Raw genomic sequence first — 22,340 nt, 5'->3', positions numbered from 1 at the left:
ATTCTTTTTTTTTTCTTTTTTGTGCGAGCGATTAGCGCCACAACCGTGAAGAGACTAACGACGCCTGCATCTTAAACAACTATTATCTAATTCTCCTCTGTAAGATTGTTTTACTTCCGCTTTAAGGATCTAATCAAATCTAACAACTGCTTTTCCGCTCCATCGTTGAATTTTTCAATCCCATCTTGCTTTTGTATACGTTCCAATCCCTCAGTTATGACCTGCACGACTGTGGGCATCTCGTCCTCTCCGGGCAATTTGAACTCTCTTGGTATAAACTCTCCATATTTAGCAAGCCATGATCTTCTACGATTTGTTTCCTCGAGTTGCATGCGGTACAATTCCTCGTTTAAAAAGCCATCTATTCTTTTCAAAAACTTCCTTGGATATATAAATTCTTCGTGGTGTAATTCGGTGAGATACTTTGTTTCAAAAATATCAATAAATTGAGAATAGTGGTATACCAATTGTTCAATAGTCTCGGAATAAATTTCGCATGGTGATGAATCCGCAGGTGTCACGTCAGTGATGGAACATGTTCGTAATACTTCAATGGACTCGTTTAGTAACAACATAAAACTGGGTAATTTAGCCACTTTGAACTCTCTTATGTTTGCAATCTCCGTTCTCAAGAGACTACCACACGTATCGATATACGATCTATATTGCTGAAACGTCTTGTTTGATTTTGATTCATTTGTCAATACGATTTCGTAAACCAAAGTAAGATCGTTGAAAACCTCACTCAACTCGTTAGCATCGGTTGCCAAAACTTCAATATTCACATTGACATTGCTACTCTCGGATGAGAGCAACTCTACCGCTTTATTGCACTGATCGTAATGATTGGTTAACATTTGCAAAAGCGACACCAACTCGTTCTCTAATGCTTGATTTTCTTTGAGAGTGGTTCCCATAACACCTTTTGACTCTAGAATGTTCCCATGAGCAGTTCTGTATTCAATTTGTATTGGTCCCAAGCGATCAAACTCCGTATTGATAACACCGTGTTGAGTCGAAAAGAGATGGAATGGGTTCAAGATGCCACTTTGAAACTCATCCAGTAATAAGCGCTTGAGCTTTGCGCAGTTTGTTCGGTATATGTTGATGTTCTCCTTCATAATGTCAATAGATTCAGTGGCTATGAAATCAAGTAGCGTCCTCGGTGCAATCTCCTCTGAGGTTAAAACAAATGAGGGTACTTTGATGCTCCTCATTTTTGTGATGGTGGTGTCCAATTGCCTTAAACTCGGCTCTAGTGTACCCTCAATGTCGGCAAACACTCTGTCCACATTTTCAGCCAACAATCGTTTCAAGTTTTTGATATGTTTGTCCACAAGCTCGTACTGACTCTGATACGACTCAAGCAAATGCTCTGCGGAATCCAATTCAATAGGCAATTGAACAGTCAAATCTTGTCGCGTCTTTTCCAATGACAATTGGGCAGCCGTGCACAATTTCTGAGCCTTTTTCAATGTTTGTTGAGCCTCATCCCTCCATTGCGTGACTTGTGTGATTCCAATGTTGGACCTATCGGTCATAATAGAAACAGTGCGACTAAGCTATAGCGCTCAAACAACCAGTAGCGATGTAGTTAGTCTATACTTGTTGAAATGGTTTCCTTGTGTTGATTAGATTTCATATGACGAACTAGGTTTTTACTCATGATTTCTAAAATACGTCGAAATTTTGTCACAAAAAAAAAATGCCAAAAGAATCCCCCTGGAAGTCAAGTTGTCAATCCAAACAAAACCCAAATGTCAGGAGTAGAGGCTCTCAAAGCGCTACGTCATGCGGCCATTGCAAAAGACCCGATCAAACTCTTTAACGAAAATGGTCAAGAGACAGAGCTTATTCAAGAAGCAACCAAGGTTCAATTTGGTGATGATGATGAGAAAAAGTATGACTTGAACTTGACGACAAATTTCTACAACGATGATGAGCCTCAAGACTTGAAATCAGTTGTATTTTGCTGGCTTGAGGAACAGACCCCAGATGTTGACTACAAGTCCAAGGCTATTGAACACGGGATCCCGGCATTTGCGTATTTGCAGAGATACGACTTGATCACTTGGTTAAAGGGAACTATTGACAGTTGTCAGTTTGTCAAGGAAGAGAAGGAAGATGGAAGAGATACAGCCATAAAATCAGACACCAAATCCGATGCCATCAGCTCTAAAAAGCACAAGCTTGATGACCCGCAGATGGATCGAATCAGCCAGTTTGAAAAGGAGTCTGTCGATCATAATGCGGTATTAAGAGGGTCTAAAAATATTGACTTTAGCTATCTAATATCGGATGCGAAAAAGTTCATGCATGAATTGAAGCGTGCCAAACCTAGCAGTAGAGAAACTAAAAAGGAAAGTGGGTCAAAGAAACAACCAATCATTATTGTGTCGCCCTCATTGACAGCCCTTCTTTCGTTATCCAATATCAAAGAGTTTCTTGAGAACGGACGCTATACACAACCTACTCCTGGTGACAGACCACAATCTGGTGTTGTGATCATCGATCATCCTTCGGAGAGACTTGTTTCATCGGCTCAAAAGATTATGGTGGTTGACAATGTTGATTTGTTTACCAACCCCGATTATTGGAATAGAGTCATTGCAATTTTCACCACAGGTCAAAGCTGGCAGTTTTCGAAGTACAATTTTTCTAAACCAGAAGTATTGTTTCAGAAATATCAAGGTTATTACTTGGGTTATCAAGGGGAGGCAACCCCACATCAAATAAAAGACTGGAACGTTCATGAAATCAAAGTCGATAGAGGTGAAAAAAGGTTCAAAGATAAGGTGATTGTTCGGGACTTTTGGGCGGAGATAGACAAGATACTTATCAATAAGGGGTATGGCAGACTGTAAATAATTCTATGTACATGTATGTTTTTATTCACTGATACTTCTTCTCCAAGTCTACAAATTTTTGATAAATCTCATCACCTGTCAAATTTTCAACTTTCCTATCATCCCTGGACCTTACTGAATATGTCCCGTTGGCGATGTCTCTATCACCGATCAAGATAATGTAGGAATTCCCACTTTGGATTGCTTCTTTAGTTCTGTGTCCCACAGTTGCTGCCCTCTTGTCAACGTCAACATGAAAATTGAAACCAGTTAAAGGAGATATCAGCTCATCTGTATTGATGATGTCTCCACTTAATTTGCGCTGCAACTTTTCAGCTGCATCAACATGTGAATCATTCACCGGTATAATCATTGCCTGTCTCGGATTTATCCAAAACGGCCATTTCCCTTGATAGTGATCTAACAAGATTGCAAAGAATCTTTCCAAAGAACCAAACACTGCTCGGTGAATCAATATAGGTTGGTTATCTCTTGAACCATCTTCGGCAGCATACTTTAGATCGAATCGTTTAGGTAATTGAAAATCCAACTGAATTGTCCCAACTTGGTGCTTTTTGTTGAACGCATCAGTCAAAAGAACATCAATCTTTGGACCGTAGAAAGCGCCATCGCCTTCCCTGATTTGCCATGCTCCTTCCCCCGTACTCTCGTTCAACACTTTTTTCAATTGAGATTCTGCCTCGTCCCATGTATCGACATCCCCCATGTACTTTTCTGGTCGCGTTGACAAGTAATAATCGATCTTTGTAATTCCAAACACCCCATAGGTATCCTTGATCAAATTCAACGTGTTTTTAATCTCCTGGTCAATGTGACTAACATTGCAGAAAATGTGGCCATCGTCTTGATGAAACCTTCTCACTCTTGTCAATCCAGATAATGCCCCACTAGCTTCATTCCTATGCAATGAGCTGAAATCAGAATACCGTATAGGCAATTCATTATAGCTACGATCGAATTTAGCAAAAATCATGCAGTGGCTCGGGCAATTCATTGGTTTTAAGCCATACTCATGCTCTTCTATTGATCCCTCAGTAATCTCTTCCTTAGACATATCAAACCCAACAACTTTAAACATGTCGTCTTTATAGTTATCCCAATGTCCCGACTTTTTCCACAATTTGGTTTTGAAAATCAACGGAGTAACGACTTCTTGGAAGCCGTACTTTATTTGCTGATTTTTCATAAATTGAATGAGCTTGTTTAATATTCTAGTTCCATGTGGTAAGAAAAAGATTGATCCGGGTGAAGCTGCGTCAGTGGTGTAAAGTAGTTGTCTATTGGAAATAGCATGACTGGTATTTGTTGACGAGCTCTCCTTGATCTTTGTTGATAGAAGTCTGCGAGTGCATCGCCTTAGTCCTATGTTTCGTATTAGCATTCCGCTCAGAGTCACCTGTTGTACTACATCGTGTGCTAAATATTTTTTTTTTCAACAAACCATTTCTCTATACAAATACGTACACATCATCTTCATCATCATCATCATCATCTTCTTCTTCTTCTTCTTCTTCTTCTTAGGTCTCCACTTTTACTTCACTTGCTATAGTTGTGATATTGCTCTTGGCGCTTTCAGAAACCTCCTTGGCAGCATTTCCTCCACTCTTATTTCCGTCTTTTGGTCCTGGCTCCTTTGGCTCATATTTCGTATACTTCATCTTGAACCCAGTGAAGCTTTTAAACTGTTTCGACTTCTTCACCCAGCGTTGGCATGGTTTACCTGACTTATCTAGGATGTAAAGGGCTGGATTTATACTATTCATGGTGAGCCCTGAAGTTGAGTCGCCCTTGAGACCAACGTTGATTTTGTACTGGCTGATACCGGAACCAGCTGCACCGGTGTTGTTGGCACTATTCGATGGGCCCGGTGTGCCTGTGCCCTCTGGGGCCGGTGAAGACCTCTGCAGACTCGATATAGATGGACTGACTCCCTTCTTCTCTTCTTGTGCTATCTTTTTCAATCTCGATTTGGACACATGAGGATCAAATTTGGGTAGTGTGGCAAGATACTTGGATGATAGTTTTAGTTTTACCCATAGACGTCTAGCGGCAGCCATTATGTACTAAGCGGGAATATAAGGAAATATTGATGAAGTTTTGTAATCGAAGAAAGATTTGGATTCAAGAGAAACAAAAAAAGTAATCCCACGTTTTGTGTGTGTGTGATTGTTGGTGTGTGCCACACCCCCTTGCAGAACACTCATGTCTAACGAAAATCGGCCAGCCCCTTTGAGGGACAGATTACCATCCCGGATCGATCTTTTTGAAGATAACTTGAAATTGGACATACGGGCCCATCAGAGGACGTATGAAGGGGCATATACAAGGACAGCAATTGGTTGTTTTTCCTTTTCAATTTTGATAATCAAACTCTTTTCGAAGGAGTTTTTACCAATAGGAACAATGTATACGGTGTATGGGTGCATACTTTACTTTATTGGAGTCTACAAGTCACTGCACGTTGATGTGTTTTACAATCCAGAAAAAGATATGGAAATGTACAAGACAGGGGGCGATTATGTATTGGTTTTATCAATTGTTAGTCTATGTTGCTACATTGCATTATTGGTGCTCATTTTGAAGATGTAAGATAATCATGGAAGCTGATTTATGCCAATGTGCCCAAACCAAGAAGCACCAATTGGAGAAACAACTGAAGTGACCAAAAGCCAACCCTTTTGACCCTAATTAGTCTCGCCTCCTCATCAGCAACATAATCAACAAAATTGTCATAAACCTCCTCGGAAATATCATCCATCAAGAGCGAGTCGTAGACGGTCCAAGAGCCATCAAAATCTTTTATGTTCTTTACCACTCGGTTGTGGATTTCGATAAATGTGTTTTTGGAGTTGATATAGGCAACAATTGGTCTAATGAGTGCATAATTGATGTATGACAACTCAGGTGCTTTGAATGGCACCGTTGCCCTCACATTATTTAAACGTATGGTTAGATCTAGAACGAAATACTTTGATATATCAGTGTAATCATCATGTGTCAAACGTGTATGCATATCGGGATGCTTTGACTGAACTTCTGGATTTTTGTACCTCGTAGCCTCCTTTGTTATTGAGTCGGCAATCATATTGACAATCTCTTTCACACCAATATCGTTGTTATCCTCCCGTGGAACCATTATTTCACCAATCATATCCACCTTACCACTTGTTATCCATCCAAATGGGCCTTCAAGTCCCCTATTCAAATGATCTATATTCAACGAGTCTACTCGCAAGCAAGTCACTCTTTTCCATTTGCTCAGTGGACTCTCTCTCCCTTCGTCATTGATTGAAAAATCGCTCAATCGTTGCTTTTTATGTACAGTAAACAAGGAGTTGTCATACGAGCCACTCATCACCTCTGCGTTCAAAAAATCGTAAAACAACCAGTGTTTTCTCAATTTCGACAACTCGCAATTGTAAATTGAAACATCAAATGGCCTGAACCCATTGGGCTGCTTCAATTCGAACAACACATCTTCCATTTTGAACTCTTCAAATTCGAAATCCCCAGGCTGGTACACATTCTTGTAGTTAGTGGCATCATCGTCTGGATCCCATCGCACGTGGGTACGATCAACTATTCCTCGCACACCTTTCATTTCCAAAGTCTCAATCATGCCGGTCCCATTGACCCATTTATTGAATGACAATGAAATATTGACTTCCTCTATTGTGAGATCAAACTGAGTGTAGTTTCCATCGTCTTCAAAAATGTCTTTTTCGCTTTCATCCACGTCGTCATTAACAAGTAAACTCTTTTCGTACTCCGCTTTTTGGGATCCCTTGGTGAATTTCTCGATCTTTTTGGGTCTTCTACTAACAAAGCACTTTCTGAAACTTATTTTCCCGTCTGACCAACCGGGGACAATTGCACTCTCAAACGTGACTGTGATGTTTGAATTTTTGGTAATTATTTCTCCAAACTTTCTAGCGACAAACTCTTGTGCAAACACCGTATTTGCCGTAAAAATCACAAGAGAGAAGAATGTCGTTGTTGCCACAAAGAACAAAAACACGTTACCAACAACTATCCAGGAAAAGAACGCTGAATAGTCATCAGTATTGAATGGTCGATTCGATTTTTTCAAAAGCCATTTGAGTCGAATTTTAAATCGAGAGTACATATTGTTTGCTTTGGCTAAAAGTTGTTCCTTGGTGACCTTTAGTGTAGTATCTGGCCTCTGTAGTGTGTTGGGCTTTCCCGCTTTTGTATCAACGGATTGTTTTTCATTTCTGTCTTGCTTCATCTGTTGTAGTAGCAACGAAGCTTGACTGATTTTTCTATACGGCACTGATCTGTAGGGTGGGCATCGTAGCCATGATTGCTTTACAAACCGATGGGGGCTACACAGCTGATTCCTCGTGCATCTCAGTAGAAATCCCTTTGTAAGCAAACTCATTCAGTACCTGTACTCTAGCTTTCAAACTAATGCAGTTTGGATTCGGTCATGAATTATCTCCTGTGGTTTTTTTGGAGAAATTCACCATGAGAAGAGAAGACACAAAAACGGTACACTCAAGAGTTCCCAGCCTTGCACCAGGCATATAGAGAGGCACCTTTTCACATAATAACACAGTGACGTATAATCAAGAAAATCCTAAATAGCTATTAATATACACTTGGATCAACACCAAAAAACCCAATTATTAAAAGAAAAAACCAAAACCAACTTACTTTTGTCTCCTTTCTTTTTGATCTATCAAAAAAAAAACCAAACCAAAATTAACCAATAAAAAGGTACACTCTCTACCCACTCAACTAACAACCTTGTTGTTATCGCTTTTAGTTACCTGGGAACCCACATTGGTTAGGGTACTGTCTGTCAGTCAAAGGTTGTGGAAATAAACCAGCAGCAGTCAACCTTTGGAAATCCCATTCGATTGCATCCTCGGTCTTCCAGTTCCAGAAGATCCATCCACCAGTGTACTCAAATGCGTCCAATTGTGCTTCAATATACTTGCGAACACTGGTTTTGTAGTCTTCTGGCCAATTGTCGAGCTGCAAGTATTGTTGACAAGATCCAATATACGGCGAGTTGTCGTATTGACCCTCATAACGTGCTCCTCTCCGAACACCATTCAACCATTTGGCACAATCGGTCAAAGCAGCTGACCACTCACCAACAACAGTCCAGTAACTTTCCTTCTTGGTGTCCCAACCCCAATTGCAAGCAACTGAAATATGGTCGTCAAGATCACGTTCCAACTCTTTGGCAGAAAAGACTTGATAATGGTGGTGGTCCAAAACAACATTAAAAGCATTGCTACCAATGGAGAAATCGTCCCAGTAGCCAATAGCCTCAAAAGCATCATGAATAACAACTGGGATATTGGACCCCGTAGATCTCAAAGCACTGTATCCATCTTGATAAAATTGTTTAAGCTCATCAACATTCAAGCTTGGACCCAATGGTTCATTAAGCAATTCAATTCCAATAACAACATCAGCATAATTGTCACCCCCATACTTTTCAAAAATGGTGTTCAACACATCCTTTGTAACTTGTACATTTCCGTCAGCAGATTGCCAGTCCAAGGTGTCTCTTAAACCAGAATTATCAAAACCATTTTGTGAACCTGGAGCACCGTGCAAGTCAATCCACACTTTAAGATTATGGTTTCTGGCCCATTGCAATGCTTTGTCCAAATATTCAACTTGACCTTGAACATATGGATCATCGTCCAACAATTGGAAAGCCCAGTATCCAATTGGGATACGAACAGTGTTGATACCCAAATAGCTAATCTGTTCAAAATCAGCTTCAGTATACCAAGAGTTCCAATGCATTTGCAAGACCTGTTTAGCAGACTCTTTACCCAATTGCTTTGTAAAGTGGTATTCATCGACTGGAATATTGTTTTCATCATCCCCAAACAACCAAGAACCAAACAAGGATGGAGTAATATATGGCTCGAGAACAAACCAACCACCCAAATTCAATCCACGCGTGATTTGTTTCTCATAATTCCATGGTACACTTTCTCCTCTTTTCTGTGGTGTAATAGCTAATGCATATATGCACGAAATGAACAATGTGAAGAAAGCAAAAGATCTCATTGCGTTTTCTATTATGGTTGTTGTAAATGTGACCCTATAAAGATAGTGTCAACGTGAAGTAAAATGTGATTAGAAGGCACTTATGAAAATTTAAGAAACTGCAAAAACAAAAGTTCCTCAAGAAGCACAAAAGGGGTGAAATGTATCAAACAAGAAAATAAATAGCAATAGAAACCAACCAATTAAATGACAAAGTCCAATGTAAATGAAGTGTTCTCGCTATCCTTCAGGTCTGTGAAATATAATGTGTTTTAATTGCAATACTTTTGGCCGTTTAAGTTAAAACGAGCCACAAAAACCAAGCGTATACAATTTCAACCGAAAACGGATAAATTAATTTGATGTACTAAAAAAACACAAATGATATGATTCTCTATTTTCCAATGTCTAATTGGCAATAGTTAAATTGATCTAAGTGGCTTTGCAGTATTTCGATGTTACAAGATGTATGGCCAAGCTGAAATACGTGATGCTTCTTTGTATGCAAGGTGTGAACGCGGTGGGTGCAAGAAGCAGTAATGTGATTCCTCTTTAAACGAAGTCGCTAGCAAACCGAATGAATCAAATGTTAAATATCATGGCATTTTCGAGAAGGAAGGGAAACTGTAAAGTCTTTTATATCTCTTTCTCGTGTGTGTACGATGAAAGGAGTGAAAACTACATTCTCTGTTGCAATGTTTTTGTAACTTTTACATATATTGTTTTAAAGTAAAGTTTAATCAATTTGTTTCAAATAGGTTATGTGTATTTAAACACACAAGTGTTGGTCTTTATTGTTCACAGGGGGGAGGAAGTGGTTGTGGATGTGTCATGAGTTATTTCTGTGTATCTGTGTGCATATTTGTTTGTTTGTTTGTGTTTGGTTGTTTTCTAATTTATTTTTAAATCTATTGTTCTCTTTTGTATGCCATAGTGCTTTGTTTATGTTTAGCTTAGCACACACACACACACACACACGCACACACACACACATAAACACAGAGACACACACACACACACACACACATAAACACAGAGACACACACACACATTGTACTACTACTGTACCACTCTATATAGAGCTCTGTGTACTTAGAGAATGATGCATGTGGTGGTTATGTGTAATTGGTTTCTTTTAAGCGCCGTGTTAATAGTGAAATTGAGTTACAAAATCAGAACTACACACATGAATAAAAAAGGTGGCTGGCTTATTAAGAAACCCACACCCCTTTTTTATATCTATTCTAACAGCGAAATCAAGACTCCAATAGTAGCACTTGACACCAATGTAACCACAGCTCAACCCCTCCACACAGACATTCTCTCTTTCCTTTGCTTTGATTTAATTTTTATGCATGACTATTGGTGATCACTTGGAATAGCATTCCAATTCAATCACTTCTGAAATCTTTACTTTCGTAAAACGCAGAGTACACTCCCAGACTTCTCCCCAGATCTCTTTTGTTTAGAAAAATCTAGCCATGAGGGTACCCAAACCCAAACTTCATGCCAAGAGGTTGAGTCTGTATAAGTGTACAATATCTTCTCTCAACCCTTATTGGTGCCAAGCACCGGAATGGCCTTGCGTTTCAAGTTGCATTAAGCCAAAGTTACACTAAATCAAAAGGGGGCTGCTTCTCCCTGATTCAAACACTGTCCTTCTCCGCTAGCTGCTTCTTTTCATCGGGCATAGTTGCTGGTGATCCAACTTACATGTGAAATCATGAGTCTTGAATTCTTTTTTTTCTCTATAGTTGCTTTGATGGCAATTTCCGTCAATAAACTAGAACATTTTGGACGCAGCTCTATTGTTTTAGTGAATCTAAATTAAAATTATTATTAACATGAAGATATCCGACGAGTATAGCTTTCCGAGGTATACTTCTATTGCTTTCTGTGACTTGGTTAGCACGTAATATCAGACCACAAAGCTAGCCTTGTACGGGGGAGGGGGGTTATTGTGCTCTTGTTTCTTTCTAGTATTGGTCTTATTGTTTTCGATTACATCATTCTTAACCATAGCAAGGGTGAGGAGATTAGTGTAGAGCAATGTACAAGTATCTATTACTCGTCGTCAACAAGTAGACCAAAGACGAATAAGTTCATCGGTACTGCCCTCATTCATATTAACCAAACTCCATAGCTTTATTCCGCGGAGTTGTATACAGATTCGAAGCATATTCGTGACTTCGATATCTATATACACGCCTCCTTTCTCAAGTTTTTTGATTACTTTACACTTAATTTGTGTAACTTTTTTGCTAAGTTTCAATTTGTGTCTTTTAAACTATTATATTGTGGTTATTGTATACATGCATTATGAGCTAAATTGGTTTGCTTTATAATCCGCTTGAGAATTTCATTAATCAATTTAACCAAAAAAGAACCGTGAAAGTGTTCAACTGCCTATCTTAAAGTACATGCAATTCTGCGCCAATAAATAGTTTCGGTTTACGGTTTAATTGGGTTACAAGAATTAATCCGAAATTTAACTCCAATCAATCGGTCTAAACTACGTGAATGAGTTTTGCAGCGATTTAAGAACCTCGACTAAGGGAACAAATTTCAGCTTACAAAATCACAATACATGTCAAGAGATTCATTGTTGATTATTGTCCCCAGTCGTATAGTTCATTATCCTTCACCCACATTCTGCTTCATTCTCCATATAGTCCTGGCGTCGTTTGTGTTAGAGACGACGCGCTAAAGATATTCTGCGCGTCAATTTTTTTTTATGTTTTTTTTTTCGTGTATAATACCACACGGATTTCACGTTTCTAGAACCAGTTGAAAACATAAATGATAACATTATTTGTGACGCAAGATTGAGCCTCGCGGAGCTAGATTGGACATCTACCTTGGGATTTTGTCGAAAACAAAGCTACCTCGAATCCCACTCGGTGGCTTAGATCATACGACGTGGAGGAATAGTACGTTTCTTTTTTTTTTTTTGTCAAAGGAAACGACTATTGTACCTGGTATCTACTAAATTTGAAAGTTTTCCCTAAGTATCGCCCATTTTAGTAAGTTTCATTCCGTATTCAGTAACACCTTTAGTTAAATGAACCAAAAAATAAATAAACAAAAGAGAACGAATGAAAATAGGATTAGTAGCGCAATCAATCTAAACAATAAAAGTGTGCATATAAAGGGTCTATCTCTCTTTGTCTACTATTGTCGGAAAAACAACTTTACTATCGTGAAATGTCGGAATTCAGGAAAGTGAAACGCGATTGACGAAACGTGCGAGTGGTAGTAGAATGGACAAGGTGGTCGCACTGAAATGACGTCAATTTCCATTCCTCAATCGTTTTGGACCACAAGGGTATTGCTAAGGTCTTATACAAATCATTTCAACGATTCACAGTCAGCTTTGCTCTATCCCTTGCCACTTGCTTTTATTGGATAATGGCGCCAAGTCGATCTAAGACGGAGATGAAAACAAAGCATAGTTAAACTTGCAAATCACCATTTGATGTGTTTCAATATCGAAACTTTGTGTCAAAAGAAGCCCCTTTATCCATTGAACCGGGTATATTACGCTCCAAAGTTGAAGCTTCAGATTTACACTAGGTGCTCAATTCTCACCAACACTTTGCTGATGTTTAGGGCATAAGCGGAGTCCTCTTGACTTTGTGTAACTTTAACACTACATCGTGGTAGCATCTTTTGATTTTCGCGCCGATAAACTTCATGGCTCCAGCGCTTGAAACTGCGATAAGACAATTGGATAGAGCAAACAAGGAGAAATCTCATCATTATTATTCAAGCAAAGTCAACTTGTCATTTTTTGCAGCCAAACTCACCCTTTCAACGTATCAAATTTTATGGAAACCAGTGAGTCAACATTTGACAACTTCAATCTTTTAACCTTTTGTGTTACATCAAAACCAAGTACACTATTAGTCATCATCAAGGGGAGAGGGGGGTTGATATAAGTTCCCCGCCTAGTCTCTTTCTCAAACCCATCTGCCTTCCATTATGCTCTCCGCACTACTCAATAAACTTTCATTAACATCATCGAAACCACAAGCGCCTATGGAAGAATTTGGTAAAAAGTTTAGAGCAAAGTACTTTACCAATTTAAATGAAGATGTGTGTCCAGTGAATCATGGTTCGTATGGTTTGACACCTACCCCAATCCACGAAAAGTACTTGGAAATAATTACCAACCATGCAAACTACCCCGACAAGTACATGAAGCAAGAACAGAGGGACAAATATATTCAGAGTTTACAAGCATTGTCCCAGATATTGAATTGTGATTACCATAACTTGGCCATTGTTGATAATGCAACCACTGGTATCAATACAGTATTGAGAAGTTATCCTTTTAAAAAAGGTGATTCAATTGTAATACAGAGTACAGTATATGGAGCTTGTGGAAACACTGTCAAGTTTTTGAAGGATCAATTTGATATCGATTTCCACGTTGTTGAAATCAACTACCCCATCACTGATAAGGAGATTTTATCCATGTTTGAGAAAGTGTTTAAAGAAAAAAGTCCAAAGTTGTGCATGTTTGATACAATTTCATCTATGCCTGGGGTTATCTTTCCTCACGTGGAAATGACTAAATTGTGTCACGAGTACAACGTTTTATCATTGATTGATGGTGCACATGGAATTGGATGTATCCCACAGGACTTGTCTGATCTCAAGCCAGACTTTTATGTGAGCAACTTGCACAAATGGTATTTTGTTCCCTTTGGTTGTGCTGTGTTGTACGTTGATCCAAAACACCACAAGTATATTCATACAATGCCAATAAGTCACTCATATTTGCCCTCTACTGTCGACTTGTCTGAGGAAGACGAAAGAAATCGTTTGGTTGATAGATTCTTCTTCACTGGTACAAAGAATTTTGCTTCCGTTGAAGTCATTCCATACGCGATGGAGTTTAGACAACAAGTTTGTGGTGGGGAAAAAGCGATATATGATTATTGTCACGAATTAGCTGTGCAAGCTGGTGAATTGGTGAGCAAGAAATGGGGAACTCCGGTATTGGATCAAAAAGATGCCACCCAAATCAGTACTATGATTACCGTTCCAGTGCCTATTGATGTTCCCGAATTTATTGAGGATTGGACAAAGTATGTTGATTTGGTTTATGCCAAATGTTTTGCTAAGAAAGCATACACGCCGTGCATTGCCCATAATGGTAAACTATTGGCTAGGTTTTCTTGTCAAATCTACAATGAATTGGATGATTATGATTATGCCAGTGATGTGTTGATTGAGGCCTTAAATGAAGTTGCCAAAGAGGAGAAGTTGAAGAAGCAGAGAAGTTCATAGCAATTTTAACCTGAAGTATAAAACATTTGTTTTTAAAGACGATTCAGTCGATGTGAAGTTCCCTAAGCTGGAACACTAGCAGACCTTTTACTACAATTGATGGTTTGACACAATTTTTTTTCTCTGCTTTTGTCGCAATTTTGCAACCAATTTATATAAAACCTCTAATATATGTTGAGAGCCATTACACAACTTGTGGCTGCATTGGCCACCTAAACTCAGATTTAATCTTAATCATAGGTACAGGTTAGTATTGACAGAGCAATCTCTGATTAGCTCCGAAGCACAAAAACTTCTTCACATTATAATTCATTATAATCCCGCAAAGTAATTAAGCTTCTACAAGACACCCTTTGGATGTGGAGCTCAACTTTCCAGGAAAATGCCAATGTATTCACATGGGGATTCTTTGAAATATCAAGTTTGCAGCAACTTGTCTACAACAATTCAATCTGTTCAAAGCCCTAATTAAACTCACGTGCTCGTATTACTCTCTTCATCTCTCGCCTACCAATCGGTGGAAAAAAAAAACCTACTTTTGCAACAGCCACTTACGCATTGCACCTCAGTCTTTCCTTTACACAACCAAACTAAGAAATAGTCTGCTTTGCTTAATTTGATTATCTCTAGTTATTACAATCAACCAACTACATTATAGAAAAGATGTCAACTGAAACCGCTTTATCCTACGCCGCTTTAATCTTGGCTGATTCCGATATCGAAATCACTTCTGAAAAATTGTTGACCTTGACCAAAGGAGCCAACGTCGAAGTCGAAGGTATCTGGGCTGACTTGTTCTCCAAGGCTTTGGAAGGAAAGGACTTGAAGGAATTTTTCTTCAACTTTTCCGCTGCTCCTGCTGCTGGTTCTGCCACCGGTGCTGCTGCTGGTGGTGACGCTGCTGCTGCTGGTGGTGAAGCTGCTGCTGAAGAAAAGAAGGAGGAAGAAGCTAAAGAAGAATCTGATGATGACATGGGATTCGGTTTATTCGATTAAGCTGTTCCAAAAAATTCAACAAAGGTGGTTGCTTTCGTCACGATGCCGCAAATCCATTGAATTTGTATTTCGAATTACATTGAAAATCAGGAAGTTTGTTTAGTACAGTGTATCAGTGAATAGATTTTAGGGTTTCTATATAATAAAAGCAATTCTTAAGGATGGAAGAGTGTGTAGAGATACAATTTTAGAGATGAATGCAGATTGGTTGGGGAAATTGGCCAAGTGAATACCTAAGCGAAAGCGGGAGCCTTATTGCATACTCCACTGTTTCCTAAATTACAACATGCAATTACAATAATGAGTTTGCTGTACCCCCAATTTATTAACCAAATTATTTGTGTATATATATAGTTAAAAACATGATAGGTGGTGTTCTGTTCTGAATTAATGTACATTCATCATCCGTGTTCATCTCCTTCCTGGTAATAACTATCCCTCTCACCTTACTCTTTTATCATTTACTTCTTGGCCTTTTCAGCTTCAGCTTCAGCCTTTTCCTTGGCTCTCTTTTCTCTGATACCCTTGTACTTCTTATCGTTTCTGGCCAATCTCAAAGTTCTGTAAGCACTTTGTTCTGGAACTTCAACAGCTCTAGTACCTTGTTCAATAGCTGGTTGTTCAATTGGGAAAGTAGCTGAGGTGGAAACTTGTTCGTAAGAAACAGTTTCAGAAGCCTTGGTCTTCTTGTCAAAGATAACCAATTTGGATTTGTATTCCTTCAATCTTTGGACATTGGTTTCAAAAGTTTCTTGACTCTTGTTTTGTCTTCTGTGGTCAACTGAAATACCAATGGTTCTGGCGTATTTTGGAGTCAAACCAACAGCTTTGATTTCAGCCAAAGTGAAACCTCTTCCAGCTCTGACTTTTCTGTTGTATTTAATAGTTGGGGCTCTGACAACTGGTCTCAAGCTGTCGATTGGCTTTGGGGCAATCTTGGCAGCCTTTCTCAATCTTGATTGTCTTCTTGAAGCCTTCTTACCAGCTTGGTCGAAGTGGACTCTGACTCTTTCTTGCCAGTGCTTTCTGAAGTGGTTCTTCAATAATGGTAAGTTCTTTGAGATAGCCATTGTTGTTGATGTAAGATGTGGTCAGTAGTGTAGTCTTTGATCAAAGATGATTTTCCTCTTTTTTTTTTTTTTCGTTACGTTCACACGCAGTGCTGAGAGTATAACAAATGAAAAATTAAAGGTAGTGCGAAGAAAGGTAGGGTTACAACCCTTGATTTGTTTGCATGCAGTACCTTGATCTTTACGCTACCGAAAACACCTTCACGATCAAAGGAAGGGCCACTCAGTTTAAACAAAAAAAAAATTTCAGAGTATTTCAAATTCCAACCCTAACAACAGAACTAGGTCCAGTAACACAATTATGTCAACTCAATCAGTTCAAGTATGTACAAGTGCATCAACAACGTTAATGGGAAACATAGACTATGGGAGAGCCATTACCCGTAAACGGGAGCAAACGAAGGAGATTAGAAAGATACAACAGAATCATGCAAATGCAGAAACCGCAGTCCAGGGAGGATAAAGGTTACGTGAATAATTAAGATTCTGAACAAATAGGCAGATTCGTTACATGAATATCACCTTGAAAGCTGCTTCTGCCCCTCAAGCCCCATCAAGTTTGTTTCTTTTCTCATCAATGGGATACTAACTTTTATCTTTTTTGTCTAGACTTTCGGTAAAAAAAAGACCGCCACTGCCGTTGCCCACGTCAAGAACGGTAAAGGTTTAATTAAAATCAACGGTTCACCAATCACTTTGGTCCAACCAGAAATCTTAAGATTCAAAGTTTACGAACCATTAACATTGGTTGGTTTGGACAAATTCCAAAACATTGATATCAGAGTTAAAGTTACTGGTGGTGGTCACATTTCACAAGTTTACGCTATCAGACAAGCTATTGCCAAAGGTTTGGTTGCTTACCACCAGAAATTTGTTGACGAAGCTTCAAAGAATGAATTGAAGAAGATTTTCGCCTCTTACGACAAAACCTTGTTGGTTGCTGACTCAAGAAGAATGGAACCAAAGAAATTCGGTGGTCGTGGTGCCAGAGCAAGATTTCAAAAATCTTACCGTTAAGGAAATTTTTGTTATATCATTTACTTACAGTCAAGAGAAAGGGGGAAACACGAAAAGCGAATATCTTCACCAAGATTTTTGCTTACGCATTGCCTGTCAAATTATCTTTGCCGCCATCATATCATTCGCAAGGTTCACCAATCATCACTCATCTGTAAAATATTACATAGTTCCTTTTTTTATATTCATGTGTTGTTAGGTTTGTATGATATTTTACTGGTTTATTAATACATAAAACGGAAAATATTTTAGAATGGGAATGAATGTAGAAAGTGGCTAAATGCGGAGTGTGGATTAGAGTTGAGCGGTGGAGATGCTGGTCAATTCATCGTTAAAGCAGTTTATTCCTTATGGTAACTCTGCTCAAAGAGAACTGGTAGCATCGGTTTATAATTGATTTTTTTTTGTTTAAGACTGATACACTTGTTTTTTTACAACCAAAAGACTCAGATTCATGTCTGGCATTCAACAACTGTTAACAACACCAGTCATTGACTATCAGGATGAGCTAGAGCTTCCAATTGATTGTGAAAATGTTGTTCTTTGCGATGACAATGTATTGTTGTTGATCAAAGATAGTACTGTAACTGTTTATCATGGCCTTTTAGTCAGTCGTGTTTTGAAATTTGATGACGATATAATCAGAGCGTGTGTCACTTCATTTCTTATAAAGGATGAACCTACTCAAATAATGGCAATCTGTTTCAAAAAGTATATAAACTTTTACTATCCTAATGGGAAATTATACACTTTGCATCTACCTTTTGATGTTGTATTGGTCAAGGACTACGATAGGGGGTTAGTCTTGCAAACGCGAACGGAGCTTTATTTAATCAACAGGGATCTTGGTTTGAAATTTGTTGATACAGATACAAATAGTTCCTTTCACAATTATGAATATGTGACAACATTTGATCAACGAGATACAGGTATTTCGTTATGCACTACATTTGTTGATGGTGAAATCAATGTATACCAAGTGAAAAACTCAAGCAGAAACCTAAAATTTAATTCTAAACCATCTAGCAAGCTGCAAAAGAAAAAGCATTACTCAATTTCGACTTCATCAAGCAAATACACAGAACCGAAACTAAGTCAGATCTTTATACTGGAAAATCGAACAAGCACTTTATTATCTGATGCAAGGATATCGAATCCCGAGCAGCCACCGATTTCCAGTTTGCGCAAGGACGTCATCTTGTCTAAGATTGAAACTGTTGAAAACAAACTTAGCCGAAACCATGTCAAGATATTCAGTATACCCTTTGACAATCAAGAAGGGGTTGTTGTGGTCAACAAATTGAAGCAAGAGTTGCACGTTTACAGCTACAATTCTTATTCAAAGTCTCTGTCTATTTACAAGTGCCTGTGCCTAGATTGCATTCCTTTCAACTCCACTTTTGAAGGCAACTTAATTGTTTTGACGGATGATGGTTTATTCATTGTTAATCCGTTCCTTGAATTGCGTACAGGATGCAACACAAATCTACCTGTATGCATGCTAATAAGCTCGAATGATGGCAAAGTTGCTCTTCGATTGAAGGACGATTCAATTCGGTTGGTGAAAATCATATTGGATCCAGTGTCTGATTTGATCCTGGCGTGTTTGAGATGCTTCAAATACTTGTCGGGATCAACTGTAAATCAAATTTTGTGGCTGCTTTGGCGAACCGCTTATAACAATTGTGGATCAGAGTGGAACGCATTAGTTGTGGCCTTATTGTCGTTGACTTTCCCCTTTCTGGACACTCTTCAATTTACTCCAAATGAAGTCACGAACCTCTTACCCCAAGCCAAAATTCTTCGTGAAAATGCACATGTTAACTACAATTTACAGGATTTGATACCATACATTGTTGTATCGTTGCACCTACTTCGCGAAGAATACAGGTTGGATGTTACCAAGAAGCACTACTTGAACATGCTTGGCACTTTATTGTGTCAGTTGACTATTTGGATGGGCTGGCCCGACACTTGGGTCAACTACTACAATGTTTCTTGCAACCTTGATAAGTCGGTCAAATTCCTCCTGCTTCAAATTGTTCCATTTCCTCCAAACTTATTTGAATCCTTGGCCAGCTTATTCACTGACAACATTGTGCAGTATTTATCATTCTCGCAATTGGTTGAAGAGAGCGACTCAGTAGACGCCATTGTTACACCTGTGACGAATGTTGTTTTGAAGCTTTTCGAGGTGCTTGTGTCTTTACAGTATGGACCGGCACACTTGGTTGATATGATGAGTGATCTTGGTGTTACTTCTCTTGAAACATTTCCCTTGGGTGTGTCTATACCTTTGAAAGAGGCGTTGCTGGTCTCTCAAGAGCAACCAAATTTTGAATGGACGTCTGACGCGCTTTTGCTAACTGGGCGTGAGGATTTGAGTAAATTATTATCAAATGGTCTTTACAGTGACACGCCGATTGAAAAACCAATCAGTGACAATATTGCGTCATTGACACATGATCTTGCTTCAAATGAAGCTGTCTCATCGTGGGATGATCAATCAGAAGCTAAACGGTTAGGCATCACCAAATTGATATTTGATCATGATCGAAGGTATTTCGAAATAACAACTTTGTTACATCAAACAAAGATGCAAACTGCCTTTTTAAAAACCAATGACTCTATAAGTGAGTATGATCTTCTTTTGCTTCAAAGAAAACTAGCTAGTATTGTTGCAGTGCGAACTTTGACAATACCCATGGGTCGAGCTGCACTAAACTATGGCGGTCGGAAACCGTTATTGACAGAAAAATACCCTATTCCGAAATTCAATTTGAACACATTGATTTCACCAACAATGACCACCATAATCCCTTCTGAGGATAGCATTTCTCAGAATCTACTAGAGTGGGGTCATTTCCATAACGGTGTATCCTCCGGCTTGAGTATTGCAAAAGACTCAAAGGGAATTTCAGGTAGTTGGATTATATTCAATAAACCCCCGGATTTGAATTCACAACATGCAGGCTTCTTATTTGGGTTAGGATTGAATGGTCACTTGAAGAAGCTCGAAGAATGGCACATCTATAATTACTTGGGCCCGAAACATCCCTTAACCAGCGTTGGATTGCTTATTGGTATGGCGGCTAGTTTACGCGGTACAATGGATAATAAGTTGACCAAAGTTTTATCTGTTCATGCTGTTGCATTGTTACCACAAGGTGCCAACGATTTAAATGTACCCATAACGGTGCAAACAGCTGGACTCATTGGTATAGGTCTACTCTATTTGGAGACACAACACCGAAGGATGAGCGAGATTTTGCTTTCGCAGATTACCGGTTCAGTTTTCCAAAATGACGTGGAGCAAGTTCATGAAGGATACAGATTAGCTTCGGGGGTAGCGTTGGGGTTTGTTAACCTAGGTAAGGGTGATGATTTGAAGGGACTTAATGATACACATGTTGTAGATAGATTGAAAGCTTTGGCTACTTTTATGAAGAACGATCAACCGGGTTTAGAATTGGATAAGTCATGTTGCGGTGCAATTATAGCCTTGTGTTTGATATATCTCAAGACGGAGAATGCAAATGTAGCTGACAAATTGAGTGTTCCTGAATCCGAACAAGTATTGGATTACATCAGACCAGATTTACTATTTCTTCGATGTATGGCCACAAACTTGATAACTTGGAGTACAATTGGGTCTACACGTGAATGGATTGAATCGCAAGTGCCCACGACGGTGTTGAGTGAATTCAACAAGAGTGATGGGTTCAACAGGCTAGATAGTGATGAGTTGATTTTTTTCAACGTTTTGGGTGGTGCATGTTTGGCAATGGCGTTAAAGTATGCGTCGTCATCTAATATAGAAGCAAGAGATTCCGTTTTGTATTATCTTGATAAGTTGATGTTGTTGACAGCCAAGCCAGCGACAAATTACGATGAGAAGCTTACTTATAATACTGCTATCAATATTCAAAACATTTTGGCATTATGTGCATCATTGATTATGGCGGCAAGTGGTGATTTAAAAGTCTTTCAAAGATTACGAGTATTACATAATGATACTAGTAAATCGATGGGATATGGTGGGTTCATGGCAATAAACACAGCGTTGGGCTTCCTATTTCTTGGCGGTGGACAGATGGCATTTGATGACTCATTGTTTGGTATTGCTAGTTTAATCACTAGTTTGTACCCGATATTTCCAAAAGAGAACAGTGAATATGAGGTTCATCTACAAGCATTGAGGCATTTTTGGGCATTGGCTATTGTTCCACGATGTTTGGTGGTCAAGGAGGTAGGTACCAATGAGCCATACAAAATTCCAATAACCATAACCATGAGAGACGGTACAGTGATTGAAAAATTGTCACCATGCTTACTTCCCAAAATCAATGATATACAAACCATATCCACCAATTCGATTGATTATTTTGAAGTTGTGATTGATTGTCAATTGAAATCAGAAATTTTGGAAAATTTTGAAAAATCATTGACGATTTATGTTTACAAGAAACAAAATTATCAATTGTTAAGACCAAGTGTTAGATCAATGTTGCAAAATAAGCCTCGAAATATTGAAATTGACCCTGATTCAATATTGAATTGCGAATTATTCAAACAGTTAGATTTGAACGGTAAAGAGATTTGGATAAATGAGTTCAGTTCCAAGAAGAAAGTGTCGTATTCCGGATTGACTATTTTCAATATTATTGATGATAAATTGAGGTTGATAAAAAGTGTTGAATCGCCTGATTCGATTGAAGATGTATGGAATTTAAGATTATTATTTGGGTATGCCAATATGTGTATTCATAATGATGATTTACATTATATTCCTTTGCAATTTATCAACCAATTGAAGCAAAAGTTGTGGAACAAAGTTGCATAGTGGTTATGTGTGTGTACCTTTGTGTTGTATTATTGTTTACAAATTATCACACGACCGTATTTTGGAATTGGCGTTAGCACCTTATTGAATGTGCTAGCTGTTGTGGGAGGCACATGTGTATATATATCGCTAATTATATACCACGCTCTCTTACAGATCTCTACATTTATGATGACTTATTACATACCAATGGGATCAGAGGAAAGGAATGAG

General features: G+C 38.7%; 12 protein-coding genes across 12 annotated transcripts; 6 read left to right on the top strand and 6 right to left on the bottom strand. All coding sequences in view use genetic code 12, as the record gives it.

Annotated features, from left to right (window-relative positions):
- Positions 1-110: 110 nt before the first annotated feature.
- On the bottom strand, positions 111-1,541 carry CPAR2_106050 (protein kinase regulatory subunit; the record flags this gene model as incomplete). Its single annotated transcript, XM_036812664.1, has 1 exon — positions 111-1,541. One exon carries the CDS (start codon positions 1,539-1,541, stop codon positions 111-113), a length of 1,431 nt encoding a protein of 476 aa, XP_036663750.1.
- Positions 1,542-1,757: 216 nt separating this feature from the next.
- Positions 1,758-2,864, top strand: CDC73 (Cdc73p; the record flags this gene model as incomplete). Its single annotated transcript, XM_036812663.1, has 1 exon — positions 1,758-2,864. The coding sequence occupies one exon, from the start codon at positions 1,758-1,760 to the stop codon at positions 2,862-2,864; it is 1,107 nt and encodes a 368-aa protein (XP_036663749.1).
- Positions 2,865-2,892: 28 nt separating this feature from the next.
- Positions 2,893-4,248, bottom strand: MST1 (threonine--tRNA ligase; the record flags this gene model as incomplete). The annotated part of the gene is made up of 1 exon (XM_036812662.1): positions 2,893-4,248. One exon carries the CDS (start codon positions 4,246-4,248, stop codon positions 2,893-2,895), a length of 1,356 nt encoding a protein of 451 aa, XP_036663748.1.
- Positions 4,249-4,384: 136 nt separating this feature from the next.
- On the bottom strand, positions 4,385-4,924 carry CPAR2_106020 (uncharacterized protein; the record flags this gene model as incomplete). Its single annotated transcript, XM_036812661.1, has 1 exon — positions 4,385-4,924. One exon carries the CDS (start codon positions 4,922-4,924, stop codon positions 4,385-4,387), a length of 540 nt encoding a protein of 179 aa, XP_036663747.1.
- A 145-nt stretch (positions 4,925-5,069) lies between these two features.
- CPAR2_106015 (uncharacterized protein) lies at positions 5,070-5,456 on the top strand (the record flags this gene model as incomplete). Its single annotated transcript, XM_036812660.1, has 1 exon — positions 5,070-5,456. The coding sequence occupies one exon, from the start codon at positions 5,070-5,072 to the stop codon at positions 5,454-5,456; it is 387 nt and encodes a 128-aa protein (XP_036663746.1).
- A 19-nt stretch (positions 5,457-5,475) lies between these two features.
- On the bottom strand, positions 5,476-7,116 carry CPAR2_106010 (uncharacterized protein; the record flags this gene model as incomplete). The annotated part of the gene is made up of 1 exon (XM_036812659.1): positions 5,476-7,116. One exon carries the CDS (start codon positions 7,114-7,116, stop codon positions 5,476-5,478), a length of 1,641 nt encoding a protein of 546 aa, XP_036663745.1.
- A 536-nt stretch (positions 7,117-7,652) lies between these two features.
- On the bottom strand, positions 7,653-8,927 carry XOG1 (glucan 1,3-beta-glucosidase; the record flags this gene model as incomplete). Its single annotated transcript, XM_036812658.1, has 1 exon — positions 7,653-8,927. One exon carries the CDS (start codon positions 8,925-8,927, stop codon positions 7,653-7,655), a length of 1,275 nt encoding a protein of 424 aa, XP_036663744.1.
- Positions 8,928-12,944: 4,017 nt separating this feature from the next.
- Positions 12,945-14,201, top strand: CPAR2_105990 (uncharacterized protein; the record flags this gene model as incomplete). Its single annotated transcript, XM_036812657.1, has 1 exon — positions 12,945-14,201. One exon carries the CDS (start codon positions 12,945-12,947, stop codon positions 14,199-14,201), a length of 1,257 nt encoding a protein of 418 aa, XP_036663743.1.
- Positions 14,202-14,864: 663 nt separating this feature from the next.
- On the top strand, positions 14,865-15,197 carry RPP1A (ribosomal protein P1; the record flags this gene model as incomplete). The annotated part of the gene is made up of 1 exon (XM_036812656.1): positions 14,865-15,197. One exon carries the CDS (start codon positions 14,865-14,867, stop codon positions 15,195-15,197), a length of 333 nt encoding a protein of 110 aa, XP_036663742.1.
- Positions 15,198-15,658: 461 nt separating this feature from the next.
- On the bottom strand, positions 15,659-16,267 carry RPL13 (60S ribosomal protein eL13; the record flags this gene model as incomplete). The annotated part of the gene is made up of 1 exon (XM_036812654.1): positions 15,659-16,267. The coding sequence occupies one exon, from the start codon at positions 16,265-16,267 to the stop codon at positions 15,659-15,661; it is 609 nt and encodes a 202-aa protein (XP_036663741.1).
- A 301-nt stretch (positions 16,268-16,568) lies between these two features.
- Positions 16,569-17,284, top strand: RPS16A (40S ribosomal protein uS9; the record flags this gene model as incomplete). The annotated part of the gene is made up of 2 exons (XM_036812653.1): positions 16,569-16,589; positions 16,877-17,284. The coding sequence occupies 2 exons, from the start codon at positions 16,569-16,571 to the stop codon at positions 17,282-17,284; spliced, it is 429 nt and encodes a 142-aa protein (XP_036663740.1).
- A 454-nt stretch (positions 17,285-17,738) lies between these two features.
- On the top strand, positions 17,739-22,127 carry APC1 (anaphase promoting complex subunit 1; the record flags this gene model as incomplete). Its single annotated transcript, XM_036812652.1, has 1 exon — positions 17,739-22,127. One exon carries the CDS (start codon positions 17,739-17,741, stop codon positions 22,125-22,127), a length of 4,389 nt encoding a protein of 1,462 aa, XP_036663739.1.
- Between the last annotated feature and the right edge of the window lie 213 nt (positions 22,128-22,340).

Source organism: Candida parapsilosis, contig 005569, assembly GCF_000182765.1.
Source record: "Candida parapsilosis strain CDC317 annotated contig 005569".
Taxonomy (NCBI): Eukaryota; Fungi; Ascomycota; class Pichiomycetes; order Serinales; family Debaryomycetaceae; genus Lodderomyces; species Lodderomyces parapsilosis.
This window is presented reverse-complemented; position numbering and strand designations above follow the sequence as displayed.